The sequence below is a fragment of the Coregonus lavaretus genome (genome assembly GCF_964263955.1).
Source record: "Coregonus lavaretus genome assembly, chromosome: 27".
Classification (NCBI taxonomy): domain Eukaryota; kingdom Metazoa; phylum Chordata; class Actinopteri; order Salmoniformes; family Salmonidae; genus Coregonus; species Coregonus lavaretus.
This window is the reverse complement of record NC_140014.1, coordinates 31,634,723-31,650,111: the sequence shown is the minus strand read 5'-3', so window position 1 is coordinate 31,650,111 and position 15,389 is coordinate 31,634,723. Positions and strand designations below refer to the sequence as shown.

Below are 15,389 nucleotides of genomic sequence, written 5' to 3'. Positions count from 1 at the left end.
ACCCCTTAACTTATTCCACATTTTGTTGTGTTACAGCCTGAATTCAAAATGGATTAAATCGATTTCTCTCTCACCTATCTACATATAATACCCCATAATGACAAATAAAAATAAAAAAAACGTGTTTTTAGATTTTTTGCTATTACACTCCAAATTGAGCACAGGTGCATCCAATTTCCTTTGATCATCCTTGGGATGTCACTACAACTTGATTGGAGTCCACCTGTGGCCAATTTAATTGTTTGCACATGATTTAGAACGCAACACACCTGTCTATATAAGATCCCACAGTTGACAGTGCATGTCAGAGCAGAAGCTATACCATGAAGTCCAAGGAACTGTCTGTAGATCTCCAAGATATAATTGTGATGAGGCATATATCTGGGGAACGGTATAAAATAATTTCTAGAGTGTTGAAAGTTTCCAACAGCACAGTGGTCTCCATCATTGGGAAATGTAAAAATATGGAACTACCCAGACTCTGCTTAGAGCTGGCTGTCCAACCAAACTGAGCAACCGGGCAAGAAGGACCTTGAAAGAACTACAGAGTTCCTTGGCTGAGATGGGATAACCTGCTGGGAAACAAGGTCTTCTTCCAAAATGTCAACTTGCGTTTGATTTTGTATAATAAGATGGTACAAACAGTATAAGGTTTATTTATTTTGGTGGTCTAGCATGACAGTGCTGTGACTGTGGTCAGCATTGCAGGTGGTTAGCAGTAGTGATATTGATTGTGATAATGATGGGATCAACCTTTTACACCTGTTGTAAGTAGGAAGAACAGAAACAAAAGGGATCGTGATGGAGGTCTGAATACTGCTGGGGAATTGAGTGGTGTTGAAATTAGGCCTGCTATAAAACTTAGCACTACTTAGAAAAGGGGACTATACTGTAGACGAGAGCTACAAAGTGTGTTTCCCCCCTCTGAACCACCAAACTAACACTGTCATTCTATTCAGTTGACAAAATAAATTCAGAGAAATATAGGGGTGTTTAAGGACACCAAAGTTTTGGTATTCGGCTAATTATTGATTTATGCAAACGGTAAAATGATACAGGAGACAATTCTGAAGTTAGAATTGCTTAATGAGGGTCGGGTGAAATGCTATATCCCTGTTGCTAAGGCCAAACGTGGGTAATTGCTGGGATACCAGTAACCATGGAAGAAGTTATGACTTCCTTGAAAGGTGGGAAAGTAACTGAAGCAAAAAGAATGTTGAGCAAAAAGTGGCAGTCGAGTGGACCCCACAACGGTACTGTTAAACTTTGAAGGGATATTGCCAATCAGAGTACAGCTTGGAATGCTCAGTTATCATGTTAGAGAATATGTGCCACCTCTACTTCAGTGCTTTAATGCCAAAGGACAGGGCATATTGCTAATGTGTGCAAAGGTAAACTTAGATGTTCAAGGTGTGGTGGGGATCAAGAGTACGGAAAATGTAGATCTGATACTAAAGTTAAATGTTGCAACTGTGAGCGCATAGTGCAGCATACTGGGGATGTGAAGTACAAAAACCAGCCATGGAAGCACAGAGGTGCAAAGTAACGAGTAATGTCTCCCTTGCTCGGAAAATGAACAAGCCTTTTGATCAAAATGCTCTGGCTCCAGTACATTAGCAGTCAGTGGTGGCTGCTCCTAGGATGCCCATAGCGCCGAGGGGGTCCATGGCTCCTAGGATGCCCATAGCGCCGAGGGGGTCCATGGCTCCTAGGATGCCCATAGCGCCGAGGGGGTCCATGGCTCCTAGGATGCCCATAGATATAGATCTCATTCCGTCAGTAGAGGATGCCTGGTTGTTCTTTAAAAGTAATTTCCTCTCAATCTTAAATAGACATGCCCCATTCAAAAAATACAGAACTAAGAACAGATATAGCCCCTGGTTCTCCTCAGACTTGACTGCCCTTGACCAGCACAAAAACATCCTGTGGCGTACTGCATTAGCATCAAATAGCCCCCACGATATGCAACTTTTCAGGGAAGTTAGGAACCAATATACACAAGCAGTTAGGAAAGCAAAGGCTAACTTTTTCAAACAGAAATTTGCATCCTGTAGCACTAACTCCAAAAAGTTTTGGGACACTGTAAAGTCCATGGAAAATAAGAGCACTTCCTCCCAGCTGCCCACTGCACTGAGGCTAGGAAACACTATCACCACCGATAAATCTACAATAATCGAGAATTTCAACAAGCATTTTGCTACGGCTGGCCATGCTTTCCACCTGGCTACCACAACCCCGGCCACCAGCTCTGCACCCTCCGCTGCAACTTGCCCATGCCCCCCCCCGCTTCTCCTTCACACAAATCCAGACAGCTGATGTTCTAAAAGAGCTGCAAAATCTGGACCCCTACAAATCATCTGGGCTAGACAATCTGGACCCTTTCTTTCTAAAACTAGCTGCCGAAATTGTCGCAACCCCTATTACTAGCCTGTTCAACCTCTCTTTCGTAACGTCTGAGATCCCCAGAGATTGGAAAGCTGCCGCGGTCATCCCCCTCTTCAAAGGGGGTGACACTCTAGATCCAAACTGTTACAGACCCATATCCATCCTGCCCTGCCTTTCAAAAGTTTTTGAAAGCCAAGTCAACAAACAGATCACCGACCATTTCAAATCCCACCGTACCTTCTCCGCTATGCAATCCGGTTTCCGAGCTGGTCATGGGTGCACTTCAGCCACGCTCAAGGTCCTAAACGATATTATAACCGCGATCGATAATAGACAGTACTGTGCAGCCGTTTTCATTGACCTGGCCAAGGCTTTCGACTCTGTCAACCACCGCATTCTTATTGGCAGACTAAATAGCCTTGGTTTCTCAAATGACTGCCTCGCCTGGTTCACCAACTACTTCTCAGATAGAGTTCAATGTGTCAAATCGGAGGGCCTGTTGTCTGGACCTATGGCAGTCTCTATGGGGGTGCCACAGGGTTCAATTCTTGGGCCGACTCTTTTCTCTGTGTATATCAATGACGTCGCTCTTGCTGCTGGTGACTCTCAGATCCACCTCTACGCAGACGACACCATTTTGTATACATCTGGCCCTTCGTTGGACACTGTGTTAACAAACCTCCAAACGAGCTTCAATTCCATACAACACTCCTTCAGTAGCCTCCAACTGCTCTTAAACACTAGTAAAACTAAATGCATGCTCTTCAACCGAACGCTGCTTGCACCCGCCCACCCGACTAGAATCACTACTCTCGACGGGTCTGACCTAGAGTATGTGGACAACTACAAATATCTAGGTGTCTGGTTAGACTGTAAACTCTCCTTCCTGACTCACATTAAGAATCTCCAATCCAAAGTTAAATCTAGAATCGGTTTCCTATTTCGCAACAAAGCCTCCTTCACTCATGCTGCCAAACATGCCCTCGTAAAACTGACTATCCTACCGATCCTTGACTTCGGCGATGTCATTTACAAAATAGCCTCCAACACTCTACTCAGCAAATTGGATGTAGTCTATCACAGTGCCATCCGTTTTGTCTCCAAAGCCCCATATAATACCCACCACTGTGACCTGTACGCTCTTGTTGGCTGGTCCTCACTACATATTCGTCGCCAAACCCACTGGCTCCAGGCCATCTATAAATCACTGCTAGGCAAATCCCCGCCTTATCTTAGCTCATTGGTCACCATAGCAACACCCACCCGTAGTCTGCGCTCCAGCGGGTATATCTCACTGGTCATCCCCAAAGCCAACACCTCCTTTGGCCGCAATTCCTTCCAGTTCTCTGCTGCCAATGACTGGAACAAATTGCAAAAATCTCTGAAGCTGGAGACACTTATCTCCCTCACTAACTTTAAGCATCAGTTGTCAGAGCACCTTACCGATCACTGCACCTGTACACAGCCCATCTGAAATTAGCCCGCCCAACTACCTCATCCCTATATTGTTATTTATTTTGCTCATTTGTACCCCAGTATCTCTATTTGCACATCATCTCTTGCACATCTATCATTCCAGTGTTAATACTAATTGTAATTATTTTGCACTATAGCCTATTTTATTGCCTTACCTCCATAACTTGCTAAATTTGCACACACTGTATATTATATGTATTTCTGTTGTATTTTTGACTTTGTTTTGTTTTACCCCATATGTAACTCTGTGTTGTTTTTATAGCACTGCTTTGCTCTATCTTGGCCAGGTCGCAGTTGTAAATGAGAACTTGTTCTCAACTGGTTTACCTGGTTAAATAAAGGTGAAATAAAAAATAAAATAAAATAAAAAGCGCCGAGGGGGTCCATGGCTCCTAGGATGCCCATAGCGCCGAGGGGGTCCATGGCTCCTAGGATGCCCATAGCGCCGAGGGGGTCCATGGCTCCTAGGATGCCCATAGCGCCGAGGGGGTCCATGGCTCCTAGGATGCCCATAGCGCCGAGGGGGTCCATGGCTCCTAGGATGCCCATAGCGCCGAGGGGGTCCATGGCGCCGAGGGGGCCCATAGCGCTGAGGGGGTCCATGGCGCCTCAGACTAGTGTCAATGTGACTTGCGAGTATAAATGTGCGGTTACAGAGAAATCCATGGTTGTAAATCGTATAGACTTCATATCCTTCTTGTGTAGAGCAATCAACATGGGCCATATGAAAAAGAGCAGGACTGCACGAATAATGGAAGTAGTGAAGGCAGCCCAAGAAATACTAAACATTACTGAAGTTTCAGTACCCTTGATACGTCAGATGATCAAGAACAGAATAAATAGTTATTATGGGTTTTATCATCATCCTTCAATTGAATGCTAGAAGCCTTATTGCTAATTGATTTAGAGATTAAACCTGATGTGATATGTGTTTAAGAAACGTGGCTTAGATCACATCTTGATTTGATTATTCCTGGTTATTGTTCAATCAGATCTGATAGAGCAACTGGTCTTGCGTATCGTAATATACAGTATCTGTTCCACCTGAATATGAATGTGTGATGGTGGAAGTCTACAGTACAGGTAGTAATATTAAGCAGTTCAAGTTCTACAGTCCTTGTTGACAACTATCTGTAGCGATGATTGATGAAATATCAGGATACTTGGGTTCTAGAGAGATATGGTGTGGCGACTTTAATGCACATACAGTGGGGAAAAAAAGTATTTAGTCAGCCACCAATTGTGCAAGTTCTCCCACTTAAAAAGATGAGAGAGGCCTGTAATTTTCATCATAGGTACACGTCAACTATGACAGACAAAATGAGAATAAAAAATCCAGAAAATCACATTGTAGGATTTTTTATGAATTTATTTGCAAATTATGGTGGAAAATAAGTATTTGGTCAATAACAAAAGTTTCTCATTTTGTTATATACCCTTTGTTGGCAATGACGTTTTCTGTAAGTCTTCACAAGGTTTTCACACACTGTTGCTGGTATTATGGCCCATTCCTCCATGCAGATCTCCTCTAGAGCAGTGATGTTTTGGGGTTGTCGCTGGGCAACACAGACTTTCAACTCCCTCCAAAGATTTTCTATGGGGTTGAGATCTGGAGACTGGCTAGGCCACTCCAGGACCTTGAAATGCTTCTTACGAAGCCACTCCTTCGTTGCCCGGGCGGTGTGTTTGGGATCATTGTCATGCTGAAAGACCCAGCCACGTTTCATCTTCAATGCCCTTGCTGATGGAAGGAGGTTTTCATTCAAAATCTCACGATACATGGCCCCATTCATTCTTTCCTTTACACGGATCAGTCGTCCTGGTCCCTTTGCAGAAAAACAGCCCCAAAGCATGATGTTTCCACCCCCATGCTTCACAGTAGGTATGGTGTTCTTTGGATGCAACTCAGCATTCTTTGTCCAACAAACACGACGAGTTGAGTTTTTACCAAAAAGTTATATTTTGGTTTCATCTGACCATCTGACATTCTCCCAATCCTCTTCTGGATCATCCAAATGCACTCTAGCAAACTTCAGACGGGCCTGGACATGTACTGGCTTAAGCAGGGGGACACGTCTGGCACTGCAGGATTTGAGTCCCTGGCGGCGTAGTGTGTTACTGATGGTAGGCTTTGTTACTTTGGTCCCAGCTCTCTGCAGGTCATTCACTAGGTCCCCCCGTGTGGTTCTGGTATTTTTGCTCACCGTTCTTGTGATCATTTTGACCCCACGGGGTGAGATCTTGCGTGGAGCCCCAGATCGAGGGAGATTATCAGTGGTCTTGTATGTCTTCCATTTCCTAATAATTGCTCCCACAGTTGATTTCTTCAAACCAAGCTGCTTACCTATTTCAGATTCAGTCTTCCCAGCCTGGTGCAGGTCTACAATTTTGTTTCTGGTGTCCTTTGACAGCTCTTTGGTCTTGGCCATAGTGGAGTTTGGAGTGTGACTGTTTGAGGTTGTGGACAGGTGTCTTTTATACTGATAACAAGTTCAAACAGGTGCCATTAATACAGGTAACGAGTGGAGGACAGAGGAGCCTCTTAAAGAAGAAGTTACAGGTCTGTGAGAGCCAGAAATCTTCCTTGTTTGTAGGTGACCAAATACTTATTTTCCACCATAATTTGCAAATAAATTCATTAAAAATCCTACAATGTGATTTTCTGGATTTTCTTTCTCAATTTGTCTGTCATAGTTGACGTGTACCTATGATGAAAATTACAGGCCTCTCATCTTTTTAAGTGGGAGAACTTGCACAATTGGTGGCTGACTAAATACTTTTTTTCCCCACTGTAATAGTTTATGGGGAAGCGCACATACAGATGCTAATAGTACTATTGTGTAAGATATGATGGTAGCAAGACCATTAGTATATCTTAATGATGGATGTGGTACAAGATTGGATATCAGAGGGGTTACATCCTGCCTGGGCCTCACAATGGCTTCTAACTCTATTGCAGCCATGCGTGAATGTAATGGATGATTCTACTGTTGGGAGTGGCCATTTCCCGATTTGATGTACCATGAACTTTAATGTCGCTATTCCAGATAAGGTACCATTCAGAAGATGGTGCTTTCCTAAAGCGGACTGGGGAAAGTTTGGAGAACATTGTTTGAAGTCTGTTGGAGAGTTGTCTTTAGAGAGGCCTGTTGATGTATGTGCTGCCTCTGTCACTTCTCTGATTTTGAGTGCAGCGAACTTACATATACCAGTGAGTGAAGTGGGTAAGGAAAGAAAGGTGGTTCCTTGGTGGACTGACGAGTGCTCTGCGGCTATTCGAGGAAAGAAATAGGGCCAACAGAGTATTATGTAGGACTTTGACTCCTGAAAATCCAGATCTTTGTCCCCATGTGCAGTTAAACCGTAGTCTGGCTTTTTTATGGCGGTTTTGGAGCAGTGGCTTCTTCCTTGCTAAGCGGCCTTTCAGGTTATGTCGATATAGGACTTGTTTTACTGTGGATATAGATACTTTTGTACCTGTTTCCTCCAGCATCTTCACAAGGTCCTTTGCTGTTGTTCTGGGATTGATTTGCACTTTTCGCACCAAAGTACGTTCATCTCTAGGAGACAGAACGCGTCTCCTTCCTGAGCGGTATGACGGCTGCGTGGTCCCATGGTGTTTATACTTGCGTACTATTGTTTGTACAGATGAACGTGGTACCTTCAGGCATTTGGAAATTGCTCCCAAGGATGAACCAGACTTGTGGAGGTCTACCATTTTTTTTCTGAGGTCTTGGCTGATTTCTTTTGATTTTACCATGATGTCAAGCAAAGAGGCACTGGGTTTGAAGGTAGGCCTTGAAATACATCCACAGGTACACCTCCAATTGACTCAAATGATGTCAATTAGCCTATCAGAAGCTTCTAAAGCCATGACATCATTTTCTGGAATTTTCCAAACTGTTTAAAGGCACAGTCAACTTAGTGTATGTAAACTTCTGACCAACTGGAATTGTGATACAGTGAATTATAAGTGAAATAATCTGTATGTAAACAATTGTTGGAGAAATGACTTGTGTCATGCACAAAGTAGATGTCCTAACCGACTTGCCAAAACTATAGTTTGTTAACAAGAAATTTGTGGAGTGGTTGAAAAACGAGTTTTAATGACTCCAACCTAAGTGTATGTAAACTTCCGCCTTCAACTGTGTGTATATGTATGTATGTATGTATGTATGTGTGTATGTGTGTGTGTGTGTATGTATGTATGTATGTATTCCCAGTGATGTGAAATCCATAGATTAGGTCCTAGTGAATTTATTTCAATTGACTGGATTTTCTTATATGAACTGTAATTAGTAAAATCTTTGAAGTTGTTGCAATGGTGTTTCAAATTTTTGTTCAGCTGGCTGTTGAAAGATGGTTGATTGACTGGGGATTTAAATGATCAGTGGCGAAGTCTTGCTGTATGTTCTTCTCAAAGAAGAAAGTTGCTGATAAACAGTTTTTGTATGGACAGCCTATGGTTAGGGGTTTCTACGTTCAAGTATTTGGGTCTGTTGTTCAATGAGAGAGATACATGGAAAGATAATGTAATAAATGTTGAAACAAAGTGTAAGAAGGTGGTGAATCTTATGCGCTCAGTCTCTGGTTATGGTAGAAGCTTTTATCGTTTTTTACCAATATTTACAGATGGTTCCAAGGAGCAGGCATTTACATTCCTCAATTTGATGTGGAGATACAGTACTTGTATCATGTTGTTTTTAAAAGCTCTTACATATATATTCACAATAAAAAAAATACGTGCTTGATTTTGCCATCTCCTTCAGGCTCAACGGCAGCCTCCCAGAACACCACCTCCATATTTGGACCAGGAAGAAGTCTAGTTCCACAGGGGCCAACGATGACCCTCAGGAGCCTGGCTCCAGTGCCCCAGCCACCCCCTGCCCAGCCCCAACCCCAGGCCCCCAGCAGTTCCAACTCAGCCAACGCAGTGCGTGTGTCCTGCTCAGGCTGCTCTAAGATCCTGCTGCGAGGTCAGACTGCCTTCCAACGTAAAGGATCCACCCAGCTCTTCTGCTCCACTGTCTGCCTCACTGGGTTCACCCTGCCTGTCATCAAACTGAGAACCTGCTACCAGTGCCTCAAGTGAGTCACTCAGCCACTGACTCAACTCAACCCCAACTTACACTCATTCTACTGTCATCCAAGTTCCAGCTGAACTGTGGTGGTGCTCCAAATAACTTTTTCATTTTTTGGTCTTCCCCATTACTGTAAAATTCTCTTAACTCTATTGCTGTTTATAACTATTTATCTCTGTCTATAACTCATTTTATAACTCTTAATATCTTCAGGGAGATCGAGGACCCCAAGGATGTGATCAGTGTGATTACAGACAATAACCTGAAGGATTTCTGTAGCCAGTTCTGCCTCTCCGTGTTCAACCGCAGGAGGAAACCAGGGCCTCTCTCCATGCCTTCTGTCCAAGAGCCCGCCGCCCCGAGATGCAGTATGTGCAAGAAGAGCGACACGGTAAGGGACATGAGACAACCACTGGTTCGACTAGTTCACTTCCAGTTTTAACTCAATCTCAGGTGAGGTTACATGAGGAAATGTTTTATTTTACTTGATCATTTTGCCTGATTTGAGGATCCCCCCCACCCACCTCTCTCTCTCAGATTCAGCACGAGGTGACTCACCAGGGCTCCTTGCACAAACTGTGCAGTGATGAGTGTTTCATGCGCTTCCGCTCCTCCCACAACCTGGTCATAAATGTTTGTGAGAGCTGTGGCGAGTACTGCGCCAGTGCTGACAGGAACTGCCGGAGACTCCGAGTAGAGGGCGTCACCATAAAGTTCTGCAGTCCTACGTGTATTAGCACTTATAAACAGGTAAGCACGTACAGTCAAGTAGTACACACAGACGGTCCTCCATAGAAACCGTACTCCACTTTTGAAAACTGTCTGGCCTTGGGGATATGTTTCCCAATGCTGGGCCCCGAGTTAAAAAGTTTGGGAACCCCTGTTCTATCAGATAGTCAGAGGAGGACGGGCCGCCCCTCTGAGGCTGGTTCCTCTCAATGTTTCTCTATGAATAAATGATTGATATTACACACATTTGTCTCACTGAGTCCCCGTCTCACCTCTGCCATTATCAAATCTCTCCCTAGTTTTATCCACTCTTTCCCATTGTTCCTGTATGACAGACGACCACCAAGGTGATGCCGTGCGGACGCTGCCGTGACCTGAGACTCATGTCTGACATGTTGGAGAGCACCGACTCAGAGGGCAAGGTGGAGCTCTTCTGCAACTCCATCTGTGTCAATAAAAGCTGGCCTCAGAACGAACTGTCAGGTAGCATTGACTTTACCATGGTATAAGCGGAAGTCTGCAAATGTATTTTATTTATCAATATTTTAGGCCTTATGTTGTCTGAAATCTGTTTTTGACTGCTAGAATCTTTTCTGGGATGCATCTGCATTTCCATTCAGTCAAATAATTATTAGTCAGAGTGGAAAAACCCTGCAATGGCTTCTGGACTAGGCTCGGTCAGCAGTTTTCCCCCACAAGCCAGCAAATAATGAAGCTTTTCAACTAATATTTTGCCATGAAATTGGTATTAAATTATATTTGCAGTGGTATTAAAAAATATTAAAAAGTCATTTCTCTACCATAAGCCGCCTCCAACGTAGTTTTAGAGAATTTGGCAGTACGTCCAACCGGCCTCACAACCGCAGACCACTTGTAACCACACCAGCCCAGGACCTTCTTCACCTGTGGGATCTGGTGCGGAGGAGTATTTCGGGAAAATTTTCGGGAAAAACTAATTCTGATTGGCTGGACCTGGCTCCCCAGTGGGTCGGACTGGCTCCCATGGCTGTGCCCCTGCCCAGTCGTGAAATCCATAGATTAGGGCCTAATGAAGGATTTCTGTAACTCCGCAAAATCGTTTAAATTGTTGCATTTACATTTTTGTTCAGTATACATGATTGTACAGAGAACGTTTTATTATTAATTTGTATCCAATTTTTTATAGATATCTACAGTTTATTACTGAACTGTTTTAAATATGGCTTGCGGTAGGCTCAGCCCATCTGTGACCTTGCTGACTAGTGTGTGGAAAATTGCCATTCTATAATAACGTCCCCTTGTTGTCACACACAGGAACGGCATTCCCATGTACCTACTGCAAAGTGAAGGCTGTCTCTCAGTACCACCTGGCCATGGTGGACGGCAGCATCCGCAACTTCTGCTCCTACACCTGCGTCAAGACCTTCCGGGTGCTCATTGGTTAAATGGATTGAAACAGATTGTATATTACATATGATCTGTGCTTTCTGTGTGTGTATATTATAGACTGTTCTGTCTCTGTTAGGTCGATTTGAGAGGAATTTAATGTATTTTCTAGCATGCGTTTAGGTATATTTTACATAATTATGCAGAACCATACATAAAATTAAGATACCAGTTAGCCTTTTATATAATGGATTTTACAGAATACATGATATGGCTCTTTTAATGTGCTCTCCTTCGATGTAATCTGGTAGGAGGCCGAAGGCAGCCAGCTTCCACCCCAGAAGGGCCAGATGAACGGCTCCTCATCCACTGGTCCTCCCCCTCCAGCACCACCCCAGGGCTACTTCCATCCTTATCCACCGTCCTGGGTCCCCACCACTGGCCACCTATACGCCCCAACCCAGACCTCTGCTCCACCTCTACCCTATGGAGCCGCTCCAGGCTTGGCTAGGGCCTACGGTGCAGGGCAGCGTCAACCAGGGCCGTCCATGGCCCCCCCCCACTCCTCCTCCTCTACCTCCACCCCCAAGGGGCATGTGAAACTCTCCTGCCATCAGTGCCCTCAGCAGTTCCGCTGGAAACCTGAGCTCTACGAGTACAATGTAGGTACCTCAATCTCGTTCCTGAACCTCGTTGTACTTATCTGAGGTGTCATGGGGATTGTAGTTTTGTGATGGGGATTTAAGTTTTGTCTAATGCTCTTGTGATGGGGGTTGTAGTTTTTGTCTAATGCTCTTGTGATGGGGGTTGTAGTTTTTGTCTAATGCTCTTGTGATGGGGGTGGTCGTTTTTGTCTAATGCTCTTGTGATGGGGGTTGTAGTTTTATCTGTCTTTATCTGCTGTTGTGTTGTGTTCTTTCAGGGTCGCACCATGCAGTTCTGTTCCAAACCTTGCTGTTTTGAGTTTAAGAAACAGAGTAATGTCATAGTGAGGTGTGAATACTGCAAACTGGAGAAGTTGGTCAAAGAAGTCATAAAATATGACTTAATCGACCGGCCCTTCTGCAGCGAGAGTGAGTACCGAATCCCCTTCCTCTCACGCTCTTTCACCTAGTTATTTTCCCTCTTTCACCTAGTCCTTTTCCCTCTTCAGGGGTTAAAGTTCACTGACAGATTTCCATCATATGGATTCTGGAGCAGTCATTTTTTTAATCAGTGGGGGGGCGGTACTAGTTTGGACATGACACAGCCTAATACAGACAATAAATGTATACTAAAATGTTTTATTATATACACATAGAGTGCATTCGGTAAGTGTTCAGACCCCTTGACTTTTTCCACATTTTGTTACATTACAGCCTTATTCTAAAATTGATTTATTAAAATTGATTTATTTTTAATACATTTGCAAAAATTTCTAAAAACCTTTTTTGCTTTGTCATTATGGGGTATTGTGTGAGGGGAAAAAACAATTTAATGAATTTTAGAATAAGGCTGTAAAGTAGCAAAATGGGGAAAAAGTAAAGGGGTCTGAATACTTTCTAAATGCACTCTATGTTAAGCTGTGTGCACAGAATTGACATGCATGATTGTTGCTAATGCTCCGATGTTCAGATGAAGGGAATGAAATGGTCTATAATGCCCACCACCGTCAGACAGTGGTGTGTAGCCTGCTGTAGCTGCTCACTTTATCACTCAGGTTAGAATGCAACTTTCTAGTGCCACTATTTTTGCCATGTGATGTTGTAGGGGAGGGAAACGTATTCTGACAAGCAGTCAGTGCACAGCAATTCTTAATGCAATCGCGGGAAAACACTTTTGAAAGCAGTTTTGTCAAATGTATTTTGAAAGCAGTTTTGTTCTTTGTTAAAAGAGTTCGGTCTTTATTTATTTACTCCTTCAATTGCGCGAGTGGCATCGTTTTACAAATGCAGTTTTACAACTGGGTTTCAAGCAGCTGCACAACAATAGTGATGGGTCTTTAGCAACAAGCAGCTTTTTTTGAATGGTTCTTTTTGGTGAACTTCTGGAACCGAATCGTGAAAGCTGTCGATTTGGCTCCCTGATTTTCATACTGTTAGTTACTATAGCTTTTTGAGTTGCAGACATCAATTATCTGCAGATAAATTATAAAAACATTCTCTAAAGATGGTAGTTCCTCAGTGCAGGAACAATATAGTGAGGAGAGAGCCTCATTCTGGTCCACGTAAAATGTTGTCTTAATTTTTTGTTCAGGCCATCTAATAATTTGGTCAAGTAAAAATGTATTTTAACTCACATTTCACTATCTGACAATGGTAGGCAACGTTTTAGGCTTTAAATTAGATACTTACAATTTGTTCATGGTTTTAGGCAGAGAAGAAGAGGAATATATATATATATATATATATATATATATATATATATATATATATATATATATATATATATATATATTTTATGCCAGCCCCCGTCCCCGCAGGCTTTTGCCTTTTCGTAGGCCATCATTGTAAATAAGATTTGTTCTTAACTGACTTGCCTAGTTAAACAAAGGTGTAAAAAAAAGTATATGTCTCTCTCCAGCAGGTGGCGTTGTTTCGCCCACCATGCAAGGAGTTTTTGTATGGAGTTCAATGAGTGTCGAATTTGGTCAACGAATAAATGAATGGCTTATTTGCAACGTGAGGTTTATTTGATCAAATAGAAGTTTCGTAATGCTTAAGTTGTTACGAGTGTACTGATAAAGTAGGACACGTGACATCCCGGCAACTTTGAGAAAAAACACTAGGAGTTGTCTCGATGGGTATGCATATTCATGGTGTGAGGCTAGTAGCATAGCATCTCTCTTCGTTGAATACAGGCAGTTGACGTCAACAACCGTCATCGAATATTCAAAAAAGCAACAAAAATGAGATGTATCCATAAATCCAAAGAAAGGGTAGGCGGGAGCTAGACAGCCAGCAGTGCCGCTTTGTGGACAATGACTCCCATTGTTAGGGGACGGAGATACAGTACATGTATCTTGTCAGTATATCCATAATCTTTGTTTTAGGTCAATTTCATTTACATACATTTTAGTCATTTAACAGACGCTCTTATCCAGAGCGACTTACAGTTAGTGAGTGCATACATATTTTTTTCTTCTCATTACTGAAGGAAGAGCCGTCTGGGAGCCAAATAAACAGTTATTTTAGGTGAACGTAGCCAAGTGATCCGGCTCACAGAAAAGACTGGGAATTACCATCACTACACAACAGCTGAAAGGGGACAATTTCGTCTTAAAAGGGAAATGACATACTTTGTAATAATTTGAATAATTTGAATAAAGTGAATAATAATGAGTAAATATTTATATATATTTATTATTTAAAAAATAATAATAATAAGAAGAAGAAGAAGAAGAAGAAGAAGAAGAAGAAGAAGAAGAAGAAGAAGAAGAACCAGCAACAACTAGGATGTTGTGTCCAATGGGCTAAATGCAGATAGACAAAGCCACTGTTTCAGCCTATGTTCATTTTATAGCCACTATGCTGCATCAGTTGAGCTACAGGGGATAATGCACATTGCTAATAGCACATCTGATAATATAGACCAGGGGTGTCAAACGTACGGCCCGCGGGCCGGATCAGGCCCGCAAACGGGTTTAATCCGGCCCGCGAGATGATCTAAAAAAAATATATATATATATATATATTTTTTTTTTTTAAGTATAAAAATGCGCTGCAATTTTTCAATTAAATAAACTGCTGTTCCAATTGCGTCCACTGGATGGCGCAATAGCAATTGTGTTAAGCAAGCAAACTGTTTATACCGGGGCAGAGCAAGTAGGTCAAGCACGTGCAGCCAATGAGCTACTTTGTTTTGCCCGCGATATTTATTACGGCTTCTACTTTTAACATTATGTGCTTTGGCACCCTCATTGCCCCAATATGTCTCTGTCAAAAAAGAGAAAAGTGGACGCAGAGTGCAGAGTGTTCCAAGAAAAATTGTCATCCTATTTAATCACGGAATTGAATGGGAAAGCTGTATGTTTGGTGTGTTCAGAGCATGTTGCACTGCTGAAAGAATATAACCTTCGTCGCCACTATGTGAGTCTTCATGCCGACAAATATGACAACTTTCAAGGACAGCGGAGATGAGAGAAGGTGAATGAACTGTTGGCGGGTCTGAAGAAACAGCAGTCTGTGTTTACTCACAGCCGAGACATCAGTGACGCTGCAGTGAAAGCTAGCTACCTCATTGCTAATGAAATCGCAGTGGCTTCAAAACCATTTAGTGAGGGTGAATTTGTAAAAACATGCATGATGAAGGCAGCGGAGATTGTGTGCCCTGAAAAGCGGCAGGCTTTGCAAATATCAGCCTGACAAGAAACAC

General features: G+C 42.8%; 1 protein-coding gene across 1 annotated transcript in view; it reads left to right on the top strand.

Moving 5' to 3' along the window:
* LOC311102687 (zinc finger MYM-type protein 4-like) overlaps positions 1-15,389 on the top strand; it is a 28,977-nt gene that overhangs the window by 2,096 nt on the left and 11,492 nt on the right. Inside the window, exons 7-13 of the mRNA XM_084144058.1 lie at positions 8,631-8,949; positions 9,156-9,333; positions 9,480-9,692; positions 10,007-10,154; positions 10,965-11,080; positions 11,348-11,698; positions 11,959-12,109. Coding sequence (XP_084000184.1) covers positions 8,631-8,949; positions 9,156-9,333; positions 9,480-9,692; positions 10,007-10,154; positions 10,965-11,080; positions 11,348-11,698; positions 11,959-12,109 — 1,476 coding nt within the window. The remainder of the gene's footprint in view (positions 1-8,630; positions 8,950-9,155; positions 9,334-9,479; positions 9,693-10,006; positions 10,155-10,964; positions 11,081-11,347; positions 11,699-11,958; positions 12,110-15,389) is intronic.